Genomic DNA, 13888 nt, shown 5'->3' with positions numbered 1-13888 from the left:
AGAAGGAATGAGGAGGAAGACATGTTTCCATGTCCTTGCCTGGTGCAAGTATGGTTGTATTTTGGGTGGAGCTGGTTGGGCTCCATGTCTGAGAGGGTTTGTAAGGTGAGCAGGCCCACTGGGACTTGGGGAAGGAATGTGGTAGTGTGAATGCACAATAAGGATACCTGTACAGTCTTTGCAGAGAGGAGTGCTTCTGTCTAATTATTCCAACCACTGTGGAATGGGATTTGCTCTCTACTGTCCTCAGTTCACCAATACGACCAGTGATCGTGTGGATCCCACACACTAGTAAGGGTTAATATAGGTGCACTGAACTGAAACAGCATGGAAGGTGTGCATCACAAGCACATTTCAATGTCACCACCAGTGGGAAACAGTCCATATGTGACATTTTCCATGGAACTCTCTTTCTCATAGCAGAACCATGAAATCCAATTTCAAATATTTTACAAATTGTTAACCCTTCCATGTACCCAGAGACCATTTTCCCTGTGATTTTATGGTTCTTTTGTTTCCAGTTCTCTTCAGAACCTGAGAGCGAAGTTTTGCAGGGGTGCCCACTTGATGCTTGTTTGTAGGCTCCGAATCTGCACCTGTTCTGTGTCCTTTAGTGCTTGGCCAGTCGTATGTGGCCAAACAAGGGACACAGGAAGGTCCAGGGAGACAGTGGATTGTACTCAGGTCCTAGAAGGACAGTCAGTGCTTGTAAAGAAGGGGTGACATTGGGGAACACCTGGGGAGCAAGCAGGAGTGGGAGGGTGGGAAGCAATGAGCATGAGGGCGTGGGCAAGTGCCTGCAGTGTCTAGATCAATGTGGAGTGTTATCGTTTGCTTTGAGCTGAGTGTGTGGCACACGAGGGAGCGAGGGAGGCTCAATATTTAGCACCTGACACTGAATATAGAGTCTGGGAAAGAAAGGCTCAACTTGAATCATGATCCTGACTTGGTTCCTTTCTTGCTCTGTGGCCTTTGGAAAATCACCTGCATCTGTAGGCCTCAGGTAGCTCATGCAAGGAGATAAAAACATTATCTACCTTATAGAGTTTGCTGAGGAGCAACTGGGTTTATCCATGCTGAGTTCCTTTATGGAGAACATTTAACGCAGTGCCGGATGTGAGTAAGCAAGATGTCAGTGTTCACATAGTAAATGAGAACGCAAACATAGCCTCAGACAGTGGAAGCTGGCCTGGAGCTCACTACTGGGCTATGGCTTTCTCTCACTGAGCAGAAACAATATCACCCACCTGTCCTCCGGCGAGGCACTTCCTTGTCTGTGGTGAGTCAGGGCACATGAAGACCGTGTCACGGTCATGTCAGTAAGGAGGCTAAAAAATAAAGTCCAATCTGTAAAAATCAGCAAATATTCCCTGCCTCTAGCTGATGTGCCTGGTGCCTCTCCGAGTTTCAGCTGCACTGCATTTTTCCTGCTCTCTAGATAAGAACTATTAAGTTCTTCGGGGCACCTGGGTGGCTCAGTTGGTTAAGCATCTGCCTTTGGCTCAGGTCATGATCCCAGGGTCCTGGGATCGAGCACTATATAGGGCTCCCTGCTCAGCAGGGAATCTGCTTCTCCCTCTCCCTCTGCCCCTCCCCTGTGCTCTTTCTCTTTCTTAAATAAATAAATAAAAATTTAAAAAAAAACTGTTAAAAAAGGACTACTAAGATCTTCAATCATAAAATTACAGGTACCTCCTGACAGCATCTAATCCAGAGTAAGGGAACACTTTATATGTCAGAACATGTCCTCATGCTGTACCTGTCACGATGTGTCCCTCACACCCACAGCTCTGCAGTCCTTCATGAGTTGTGTTCATCTGATGCTCTAAGCAGTATGTTTCTCTCTAACTGCAGGTGTGGTCCTGGTGATCATTGGCTGGAGGGCATTGGCCAAGTCATTATCTTACTCTTATTAATGTACTACAAGTTGCGTTAATGACAAAAGTCATTATATATATGAATTTTTTTAAATTGACCCAAAAGAAAAAAAAATCCATAAAATACTATGCACCTGGTACCATGACTAAGAATTCATGACTGTAGAATGTAGAATGTAGGGGCGCCTGGGTGGCTCAGTCGTTAAGCGTCTGCCTTCGGCTCGGGTCATGATCCCAGGGTCCTAGGATCGAGCCCCGCATCGGGCTCCCTGCTCGGCAGGAAGCCTGCTTCACCCTCTCCCACTCCCCCTGCTTGTGTTCCCTCTCTTGCTGTGTCTCTCTCTGTCGAATAAATAAATAAAACCTTTAAAAAAAAAAAAAAAGAATGTAGAATGCAATACTGTAGACAGTATTGACCAAGAATAATAATAGCAAGGCTGAATTTGACAACCCATAAGTGCAAAGAGACATGTTGATAAAATCTCTCAGCCAATGAAAAGTAAAGAGAGTTCCATTTGTTAATATACAAGTGATATTTAAACACAGTTTAAGAAGACTTTCCTGGGAAACATGCATAGAATCTTCTGTTTGAGGAAACCAATGCACATTGTTATTAATCTCATGGAACTGGAATAAGTCAACACCGATGACTTGGATTCAGCTCTGTGTAAATGGAGAACTCCCACATTCAGCCTGAGCAATGAGGAAGGTGTTCATTTCTCACATGGAAGGATGGAAGAGTACAGGGAGCAGAGGGTCAAAGTCCCATGTGCCTGTTAGCTTTGCCATTATATCTCTTGTCCTGAAATCAAGATCCCTGATCTCAAATTACTGAGAAGATGGGTGTTTGCTCTACAAATGAGATATTTTTTCCTTTTTAAAATATTTTTAAGAACTAAGCTCTCTGCTCAATGTGGGGCTCAAACTTATGAAACTGAGATCAAGAGTTGAATGCTCCACTGACTGAGCCAGTCTGGCACCTACAAATGCTATCTTATATCTTCTACAGATATGATAAGAGCTAGAGAAGAGGGGAGTCAAAGTACCAGAGAAAATCAACCATGACAGCCCAGCCTAAATCAGTGGCCTGAGGAACACAGTGGGGTTGCTGGAAAACCCAAAGCTGTGGATTGCTGGTGATAGAATCCCATCCTTGATGGGGGAGATTTTGGAGATAGAAGTGGAAGTCAGGACCGCTAAGAAATAGAAGGAAAAGGTTGGTTTTTGGTTTGGGTACATGCCTGACTGACAGGCTATTCATCAGAACGATGGGCTGCAATCTGTTGCCCAACAAGCTCCCACATATTGGTCCATCTGTATGGTGACCCCAACCCTAGACTAGGGCATCTTTACTTGTACTTTCTTTTTTTCTTTTTTTTTTTTTTAAGATTTTATTTATTTATTTGACAGAGAGAGACACAGCAAGAGAGGGAACACAAGCAGGGGGAGAGGGAGAGGGAGAAGCAGGCCTCCCACAGAGCAGGGAGCCCGATGCAGGGCTCGATCCCAGGACCCCGGGATCATGACCTGAGCTGAAGGCAGACGCTTAATGACCGAGCCACCCAGGTGCCCCTTTACTTGTACTTTCAATACTCATGCAAGTTAGGCCACTGGTGAATTGTCACCTAGAATCATCAAGATGGGAATTCTGGGAAATATGCCTGTTGGCCTTATCCACAATGAAATCACACAATTCAGCAGAACTATAATTATCTATGTGTGCATTCATTGACCTTTCACACTCCCATGAAAAAATGTAGTACAGTGAAAGGATTAAAGGAAAATGTACTTGGAGATAATATATATATTCAGAAATATACATGTATATATAGTCTAAAATATGTATGTATATTTCAGAGACATATATGCATATGTGGTTGGAAGGACTAAGAAATCAAACCAGGAACAATTTCAGTTAATACTGCTACTTGATACCTAAATTGATGATAAGATCTATGCAGTACAAGCATACACATACTCTGGGCTCAGTATTGGCCCCCCAAATTTCATGCCAAATGGAACCTCAGAACACACCCTCATCTAGAAATAAAGTGGACACACAGGTAATGAAGATGAGACCATACAGGATTAGGGTAGGTCTTGATCCAGCGATGGGTATCCTCATAAAACTGGGAAATTTGGACACAGAGACCTGCACTGAAGACAGACAGGGTTTGACCATGTGAGACAGAAGCAGGGAGTGGCATGATGTGTCTACCTGCCAAAGAATGCAAAGGATTGTTGGCAACTGCCTGAAGCTGGGAGAGAAGCCTGGGACAGATCCTCCTTCAGAGCCTCCAGAAGGAACCAACCTTGCAGACAACTTGATCTCAGGCTTCCAGCCTCCTCAATTGTGACACAACAAATGTCTGTCGTTTCTGCCGCCCAGCGTGTGGCACTTTGTTATGGCAGCCCCAGGAGACGAATGCAGTTCTCAGGGAGGGAGGGTGCCTTGGATATCCGAAGAACAGCTGGAGGCCAGGGTGCCCACAGCAGAATGAGAGGGGGAGAAGGAACAGCAGAGGGAGAGGAGAATGATGGGGTTGGGTCGCATGCGCTGGCTGGACAAGAAGACTGACTTTGGTGGTGGGTGGCCTGGACCCTCAAGATGAGCTGATGAGGCAGCCTCACAGGATCCGTCTGTTACCATGACAACAGGCACTAGGATGGTGATGTCGGCCAAGGTGGTGGATCAGACTGGGTTGGTAGCAGTGACAGTGATGTGGAGGTTGGACCCCAGGTACAATTGAAGTTAGAGCCATCAGAATTTCGTTGCTGGGTGGTGGGCTGAGAGAGAGAGAGAGTGTCAAGGGACACTCCATTATTTTGTTCGGGAAAAACTGGCATGAGGGAGATGCATCAGCTGATATGTAGGTCTTCACACATGGAGAAGGTTTTGGTGGAGTGGCAGGAGAGCACCTTGAAGCCTGTTGAGTTGGAGATGAGATAGCTAACACGAAAGGAGAGGATAAGCTCTTCACAATGTTAATCAATTTCACTATAATTCAAAACAAATTTGAAAAGTAACTTATAAGAAACATTGGTTTTACAAGCAAAAAATATGGAATCACTAGGATAGCTGCAAACAGTTGAATCAACCCAGGAAAATGGTTGAGTCCTAGAAGGGCTGCACAGCTGAATACAAAAATGAATGATGGGTAAGGTACGGAAGACCAAGCATATTTGAACAAAGGAGGTTTGATATAGAATGGCATGAACCTTTTGACTCCTTTTTACATGCAATATAAAACAAGAACAAGTGTGCACACAGGTGATGAAAATAAGGGACCAAAAGGAAAGGAAGTTATTGGTGTCTTTCGGGGCACAGGGTGTGTTTTCTGACAGGACATCAGCCCAGGTAGGATGTGGGCTGTCACCACCTCTTTCTTGTCCGTGTTGTGATGTCATGTATGTTTATTTTGTTATATTTCTGTCAAATGTACATGTCATGCGTTTTTCTGCATGTATAATTTACAGGAGAATGTCATGGAATGAATATAACTCACCTCAATGCCACCTTTTATTTTATTTTTTTAATTTTTATTTTATTTTTAAAATTATTTATTTTGGGAGAGTGGGGAGGGGCAGAGGGAGAGAGAAAGAGGGAATTTTGAGCAGACTCTGCACTGATCTCAGAGCCCAACACAGGGCTCGATCTCCCAACCCTGAGATCATGACCTGAGCCAAAATCAAGAGTTGGATGCTTAACCAACTGAGCCACCCAGGCACTCCCCAATGCCACATTTTAAATAACCTATCTAAAATTATCTTAGTAGGCAGAGAAAGAGCATTTTGTAGTATCCAACATTCACAGTATGACAAATACACTTACTAATTTAGGAATACATGAGAACTCTCAAATCCTCTTGGAGGGCATCTCTAAAATGTGGTTTATGAAAGAATGCACTCGTATGTGTTTAGAGTCACTTGTTCAGTAGAATTCTATACACATCATGAAAACCCAGCACTCTGGTCCCCTTCAGCAGGATTGTAGATCTCCCAGCCAGAACTAGGACATGTCAGTGTAAGAGTTACATTAAGAAAAAAGGAACTTGGGGCGCCTGGGTGGCTCAGTCGTTAAGCATCTGCCTTTGGCTCAGGTCACGATCCCGGGGTCCTGGGATCGAGCCCAGCGTGGGGCTCCCTGCTCAGCGGGAAGCCTGCTTCTCCCTCTCCCACTCCCTCTGCTTGTGTTCCCTCTCTCACTGTGTCTCTCTCTGTCAAATAAATAAATAAAATCTTAAAAAAAGAGAGAGAAAGAAAAAAGGAACTTGTCCTGTTTCATAGCCAAAGCCAATGTGTATATAGAACCTCAAGCTTATCACAGTAATTAAAAAAAAAAAAAGATAATTAACAGGTTTTGAGGATGTGTTCAGGATGTCCTTCCATTTTCATTTCTAATCACTATCAAAAAATAGTATTTAAAGCATAACATGTATAAAAGTCTAAATAAGTTATTCAAGTATCAAATAAGCTTTATGAAGAGGGAGAACCTAACGTGAAAACTGTACAATTATATTCATTGACATCAAAAAAGACCAAAACAAATGCAAATCTGGTGCATATTCCAAGAAATGAAAATCAGTGTTGCCATGATGTGCATAATTGCCAAATAGCTGAATCATTTTAATAGAATTCAATCAATATTATAACCAATTTTTCCCTGGAACTCTGTCGCATCCTGATGGGGCGCCGCTCAAGGGAAGCTCCGCGGAGAAACCGAGTCAGATTCCCGGGGAGAAGGAGGACGCTGGTGGGTTAGCGGGCCAGGAGCATCTTGCGCTGGGAAACAACCTCCCGGCAGGCGGATGAGACGCGTGTGTAGCGCCAGCCTGTCAGTCAGGATTCAGGAGGCGAGGTCTCGGAGATCTGCCCAATCCGGGACCACAGGGGCGGTGCCGGGACTGCTGTCCAATCAGAACGCGAAGGGCCGCAGGCTGTCCTATCACGGTGCGGGGAGCTCGGTGTCCTGGAGCAATATCCAATCAGGGTCGCGGGGAGTCTCTGTATTACCAATCACGTCGCAGGACCTGAAGCAACGACCAATCGGAGCGCGGGGGTGCGCACCGCGGTGAAAGGCTCATCCTCCGGAAACTGTCCAATCGGGCCTGGGGGCGGGGGCGGGGGGCGGATCCCACCCCCGTGGACCTGTGTCCGCGCCCGCCGCCGGCTAGTGCTCACCTGCCCGGAGCTGGCCCAGGTGTGGTGTGCGCGGGGAGCCCACGTGCCCAGGCTGCCGTGCCGCGTGGAGGAGTCCTGCAGAGCTCGGAGCGGAGCCGCGAGATGGTGAGTCGCGGGCCCGGGCGAGACCGGGAGGGGCTCGGTCCAACCAGCCGCGTCCGGCTGGAGGTGGCGGCGGGGCCGGGTCTCCCAACCCGGGGGTCCCCTCCGGAGTCTCCGCCCTCGGTCGCGGGGTGGGGTTCCTGCGTCCTGTGCCCTCTCCTCGTGGGTGTCCCGGTGGTCCCACCCGATAACCTGTGGTGGGCCGTGGTTTCCGGCGTCCTGTCACATCCCCGCGTGTGGGCCCTGCGGTCCCGTCCCTAGTATCTGCCGTGGCCGCGGGGTGGGGTCCTGACATCCTGTCCCCTCCCCCCGTGGAGGTTCCCCGGGTCCCGTCCTGATTCTCTGACGTGGACCATGGGGTGGGGTTCCGGTATCCCGGTCATATGCTCGCATGGGTTCCTGGGGTCCGGAGGGTTCCATCCTGAGCCTCCACTCTCGGGTACGGGTTGGGGTCCTGGGGTCCAGGTGTGATGATGACCTGGGGGTTCCCTGAAGCCAGCCTGTCACAGGAGGGGCTGTGTGTGGCTCAGGCTGAAGGCAGGTCCACCACGTTCAGGGTCTGGAGGAAGGAGAGAAGCCAGACCAACGTGGAAGCAGCAAGCGTTTTGTGCCCATGGGTCCGTGGGGACAAGCAGCTGAGCGAATCGTGGATGAGGCACAGAGTGTGGATTGGGGGGGTCTGTGCCCGGCCCTGGGGTGGATGAACAAGGGGGACTTCTTGTGAGTCCTATCTTGGTGGAATGGGGAAGGGGCCCTTTTTGCAGCCTGCTGTTTTCCAGGCCCCAACAGGGTGGGGGAGGGAGTGCCTTTCACCTCCACGGATGCTTGCCCAGGAGCACAGGACTCAGGTGGAGCCTGCCTGTCACTGACCCCGGGGGCAGCATGTCCCTGTCTAGCTCAGCACTGACAGCTCTCTCTTAGGCAGCCTCACGTTCAGCAGATGGAAGATGACTGAATGCTTTCTGCCTCCTTCCTTCCCCTTCAGCGTGGAGGGTGGTCAGTGGGTCATGTCTTCCTTTTCCTGCTGACTCGTGTTATTCTGGGGCTTATCCGGAGAATGTCCGCTGGGGGGAAAGTGTCTCAGTACAGAGACTGTCCCTGGTCATTAGGCTTGGGGGGAATATGCACGGCCCACCTTCTTGCCAGGTGACCCCAGTGTTGCAAGCACTGAAGACTTTTGCACCACATTTGCAGGGGTAAGATTTTCATATGCTAGTGGGGGAGCAGCTCCCGGTGTGCTGCCCGCCAGCACGGCTGGGCTGCTTCTTTGCATTTGCAGCTCTGCTTGTTTCCCTCAGCAAGCAGCGTGTGGCTTGATTTTGCCTCTGTTGAACTTGCCCTAGTGAACGGTACAGTGTAATTAATCATTTACCGTCCCGGGTGTAGTGTGGCTCCTCAGCCCGGGTTTGTGTCCTCGTGTAGGCGTCCGCAGGTCGGGTCACAGTTTACTCCGCCTTTCTCGTGCTTCTGTGCCTTGGGGTATTTCACATACGGTGCGGTTTTTGGTTGGTCACTGCTACTTCATTCATTCTTACTTTTGCTTCCAAGTGCAAAATGCAACTTAATATTTCTACACTTGAGAGAAAAACTGTGGGATTGGAGATTATGGGTAACTTCAATTTACTAGGAAGGGATGGGGGCCTGTATGAAATGTCATGCCCTCTCTTTCCCCCATCTGTGCCTATGTGTTTAATCCTTCCATGTGATGTCAGCACCTAGAAATGCCTACTGTATTTTTTCTCATCCAATGGGTGAGCCAGGGTCTCCCCCTTATTATGTATAATTCTGACTTCTTATAACTGAGGCTGAGCATGTGGGGTTTCATCTTGTGTGGAAGAGTTTCCTGGCATATTCCCACCTCTACTTTGTGTATTGATTTATGTGTTCTTTACATACCCTGGACATGAGTCCTTTGTTATTTTTAGGTAGTGAAGGCATTTTCTCCTGGAGGGTGGTTTACCTTTTCACTCTCTTTACTCAGTGCTACTGAATGGACTCCTCTGAATTTTAAGAGGATCGTGATCGTCAGTGCCTTCCTTTGTAACTTATTCTTTTTCCCTTTATATTAGAAAACTTTGTAATAGCAAATCCTAGAACACTTGTGTTTACCTCCTTCTGCAAGTGTTCTGCTTGTAAAATCTGCATTACAGAGATGCCTGTTTCTCCTAGGGATGCCTGGGTGGCTCAGTCGGTTAAGCGTCTGCCTTCAGCTCAGGTCATGATTCCAGGATCCTGGGATCGAGCCCTACGTAGGGCTCCCGGCTCAGCAGAGAGTCTGCTTCTCCCTCTCCCTCTGCCTGCCTCTCTGCCTACTTGTGCTCTTTCTCTGTCAAATAAATAAATAAAATCTTTAAAAAAAATTGTTTCTTCTACATGAAATTGGTATGAAAGACATTCATCATCTCCCCTAGCTAACCTCTGGCACCACCTTCTGTGGGAAAATATCCAGCATTTCCACCACTGGGCGGAGCCTGCCGGGGCAGAGCCTGCCGGAGTGGGCGGTGCCTGCAGGGACTGGGCGGTGCCTGCAGGGACTGGGCGGAGCCTGCCAGGGCAGAGCTTGCTGGGACTGGGCGGTGCCTGTGGGAGGGCACTGGGCGGAGCCTGCCTTACTGGGCGGTGCCTGCCAGGACTGGGAGGAGCCTGTGCACCCTCTTCACGGAGGCCTATCTCAGTGGCTTCCATTCTTATCCACTGGTCCCTCTCTCTGCTCTTGTATACCAGCCTGATTCGGTTGTTATTCACATGCCTTGATATGTTTTAGGGAAAGTCTCTTCCCCTTGTTCTGTAGAAAACTTGGCTATTCATAGACATTTGCCTTCAATTTCAGTTTTTTGATGTTGTTTTTCATAAATTCAAAACTACAAAGCCCGACCTGGTTTGGGATTTCGTGGAACGTCATTAAAAGTCTGGAGTTGCAGGGCGCCTGGGTGGCTCAGTCGTTGAGTGTCTGCCTTCCGCTCAGGTCATGATCCCACATCGGCTCCCTGCTCCACGAGAAGCCTGCTTCCCCCTCTCCCCCTGCTTGTGTTCCCTCTCTCGCTGTGTCTCTCTCTGTCAAATAAATAAATAAATAATAAAAATCTTTAAAAAGTCTGGAGTTGCTGTCCTGGTGGTCGGTTTTCTTTCAGAGAACACGCACCACCCTTCCATTTCTGCCTTTCCACTCCGATGTCATCCAGGAGCATTTTAGGATGTTTCCTTTACGACCCTTTTATGTTTGTATTTGACACTGTATTTGGAAAGCCTACGGTTCTCCTACGTCTTTCCACTTTTACACAGAACACTTCAGTTCTGACACTTCTGGTTACCGGATATGCCGCTGTTTCCCCCACACCGATCAACTGTCTGCAGCGCTATCTGGGTGTCCTACGATCTAACTCAATTCTGACACTTTCCGCCTGGAGACAGCATCAGACCCCACACGCTGGGGTTCAGTCCCATAAGACTGCCTCCCTTCCATAAGCCTATTGCAGATCCTAGAGCCCAGTCACCCACAACCGTCCGACTTGGCTACAAGTCAGAGGTTCGCACGACCCCCTCCTTGGATTTAGTTGCTAGAGCTGCTCACAGAACTAAGGGACCAAACACTTAACAGTTACCAGTTTATTAAGGAATATGATAAACAGTACAAATGAACAGCCACATGAAGAGGTACATAGGGGGAGGGCCACGAGCACAGGAGCTTCCCTCCCTGTGGAGTTGGGGTGCATCATCCTCCTGTGTGAATCAGATCACCTAGCTGGATGCTTTCTGCACCCCATACTATTGGAATTTTAGAGGCATCCTCACCTAGGCATGGTCAGTGATTAACTATGACCCTAGACCCTCTCCTGAGACTAGAGGGATGTGGTGTGGGGCTGAAAATTCCAAGCTTGTGGTCATGGCTTGATCTTTCTGGTGACCAGCCCCTGCCACAAGCCACCCAGAGTCACCTCATTAACATAAAAGATGCTCCTAGTGCTCTTATGACTTCATAATTTACAAGGATTTCAGGAGCTCTGTGCTAAGAACTGGGGGCAGAGACCAATATATATATTTTTCTCTTACCTCACAGACATACTTTAGGACTTTAAAAATGTGTAATAAATTGAAAAGTTGTCATTAAAATTAGTTACATATATTCTAGGTTAGATTCTAAAATTTTTCTTTATTATTTTTTAATTTTAATCACCTGGTATTCATCACACTTGCCTCCTTAATCCCCATCCCCTATTTCCCCCATCCCCCACCCACATCCCCTCTGGTAACCATCAGTTTTTTCTCTATGGTTAAAAGTCTGTTTCTTGGTTTGTCTCTCTCTCTCTTTTTTCCCCCTTCGTTTTGTTTCTTAAATTCCACATGACCGAGATCATATGGTATTTGCCTTTCTCTGACTTATTTCACTTAGCATAATATTCTCCAGCTCCATTCATGTTGTTGCAAATGGCAAGATTTCATTCCTTTTTATGGCTGAGTAATAGTCCATTGTATATATACACCATATCTTCTTTATCCATTCATCAGTTGATCGATACCTGGGCTCTTTCTCTATCTTGGCTATTGAAAATAATGCTACAGTGGGGCGCCTGGGTGGCTCAGTCGGTTAAGCCGCTGCCTTTGGCTCGGGTCATGATCCCAGCATCCTGGGGTCAAGCCCCACGTCTGGCTCCCTGCTCAGGGGAGAGCCTGCTTCTCCCTCTCTCTCTGCCTGCCGCTCTGCCTACTTGTGCTCTTTCTCTGTCTCTCTGTCAAATAAGTAAATAAAATCTTTTAAAAAAAAAGAAAATGCTGCAGTAAACATCAGGGTGCATACATCCCTTTGAATTAGTGTTTTTGTATTTTGGGGGTACATACCTAGTAGTACAATCGCTGGATCGTAGGGTAGCTCTAATTTTAACTTTCTGAGAAAACTCCATACTGTTTTCCAGAGTGGCTGCACCAGTTTGCATTCCCACCAATAGTGCAAGAGGGTTCCCCTTTCTCCATATCCTCACCAACACCTGTTGTTTCCTGTGTTATTGATTTTAGCCATTCTGACAGGTGTGAGGTGATACCCATCTTGTTTTGATTTATATTTCCCTGTTGATGAGGGATGTTGAGCCTCTTTTCATGTGTCTGTTGGCCATCTGTAGGTCTTCTTTGGAGAAATGTTTGTTCATGTCTTCTGTCCATTTTTAAGTTAATTTAATTATTTAGAGACAGAGAGCGCAAGTGGGGGTGGGGAGGGAGAGAGAATCTTAAGCAGGCACCATGCCCAGCCGGAAGGTGATGTGGGGCTCCATCTCATGACCTTGAGACCATGACCTGAGCCAAAATCAAGAGGCTTAACCGACTGAGCCACCCAGGCGCCACTGCCCATTTTTTAGTTGGATTGTTTTTTGCATGTTGTTTTATATCTCCTATATATATTTTGGATACTAACCTTTTATGGGTCATTTGCAAATATATTCTCCCATATGTGCAGAAGCTTTTTATTTCAGTGTAGTGCCAGTAGTTTATTTTTGCTTTTATTTCCCTTGCCTCCAGAGACATACCTAGAAAGAAGTTGCTGTGGCTGATGTCAGAGAAATTAGAGTAGGCTATTAGTAGTTAAGTTTTAGGGGAGTCAAAAGATATATATGGATTTTTAACTATGCAGAGGGTTGGTGCCCCTAATCCCTGCGTTGTTCAAGGTCAACTATACTCATTAAGTTTCCAAGTTCTGGGGGTCAGGTAGGGAGAAAAAAAAAAATTTTTTTTCCATATTGTAATTAGACTAATGTGAATCTGCCCCTGGTCCCAGCAGAAACCAGGGAACTGGAGAGCAGAGCCTCAGAAGGACAACAGTCCCATCTCGGTCACCAAATTTGCAACTGAACTAACATGATTTTGCTTCTTGGTGACTCATAGATAGAAACTGCACCAGGTGAGTTGTTACACAAAGGAAACTTTATTTGCAGCAAATAAGGAGATCACAGGGAATACCTTCCAAATCTGTGACTCCCTGAGCAAGGGTGGATGGGTTCCTTTTGTTTAGGATTAGGGTAGATATATATATATATATATTTTTTTTAAGATTTTATTTATTTGACAGAGAGAGACATAGAGAGAGAGGGAACACAAGCAGGGGGAGTGGGAGAGGGAGAAGCAGGCTTCCCGCCGAGCAGGGAGCCCGATGCAGGGCTCGATCCCAGGACCCTGGGATCATGACCTGAGCCGAAGGCAGACGCTTAATGACTGAGCCACCCAGGTGCCCCAGGGTAGATATATTTTTTAAAGATTTTATTTATTTATTTGAGAGAGAGAGGGAGCACACAAGTGGGGGCGGGGGGCACAGAGGGAGAGGGAGAAGCAGACTCCCCAATGAGCAAGGAGCCCAGATCCCAGGACCCTGAGATCATGACCTGAGGCGAAGTCAGAAGCTTACTGACTGAAACACCCAGGCACCCTTAGGGTGGATATTTCAATAGGGAAATCATATGTAGAAGCAGGCATAAGGTCGTATGTGCACCCTAAGGCCACATGCCTATACATACATTGTATGTTATGTAAATGAGACTTGTGCCCCTCCTTGGGTGGAGATTTTAATATTCTAATGAAGTAAAGGTAATTGTCGGGTATTCCAGAGGTCACTCTTTGGTCCATCTGTGCAGGTGTGAGGGGTTTAGCTCAAACTGGTCTGGGGCCACTAGAGGTCTTCATGGCAGTCACTACCACCTGAGGGGTGGTTTGGGGTTTCATTTGTCTGAGTGAAGAGATAAGCCAGA

At 47.2% G+C, this 13888-nt stretch overlaps 1 protein-coding gene across 1 annotated transcript in view; it reads left to right on the top strand.

Annotated features, from left to right (window-relative positions):
- The first annotated feature begins 6729 nt into the window (after nucleotides 1-6729).
- The window catches only part of LOC123834255 (zinc finger protein 555-like), a 28798-nt gene continuing 21639 nt past the window's right edge, over nucleotides 6730-13888 (top strand). Inside the window, 1 exon segment of the mRNA XM_045863344.3 lies at nucleotides 6730-7163. Within this exon segment, the coding sequence (XP_045719300.1) occupies nucleotides 7161-7163 (3 nt within the window). The 5' untranslated portion in view covers nucleotides 6730-7160.

This window comes from Mirounga angustirostris, unplaced genomic scaffold (assembly GCF_029215605.1).
Source record: "Mirounga angustirostris isolate CCGP_5_RB_7025 unplaced genomic scaffold, mMirAng1.0.hap1 SCAF_1, whole genome shotgun sequence".
In the NCBI taxonomy this organism is placed as follows: Eukaryota; Metazoa; Chordata; class Mammalia; order Carnivora; family Phocidae; genus Mirounga; species Mirounga angustirostris.
This window is presented reverse-complemented; position numbering and strand designations above follow the sequence as displayed.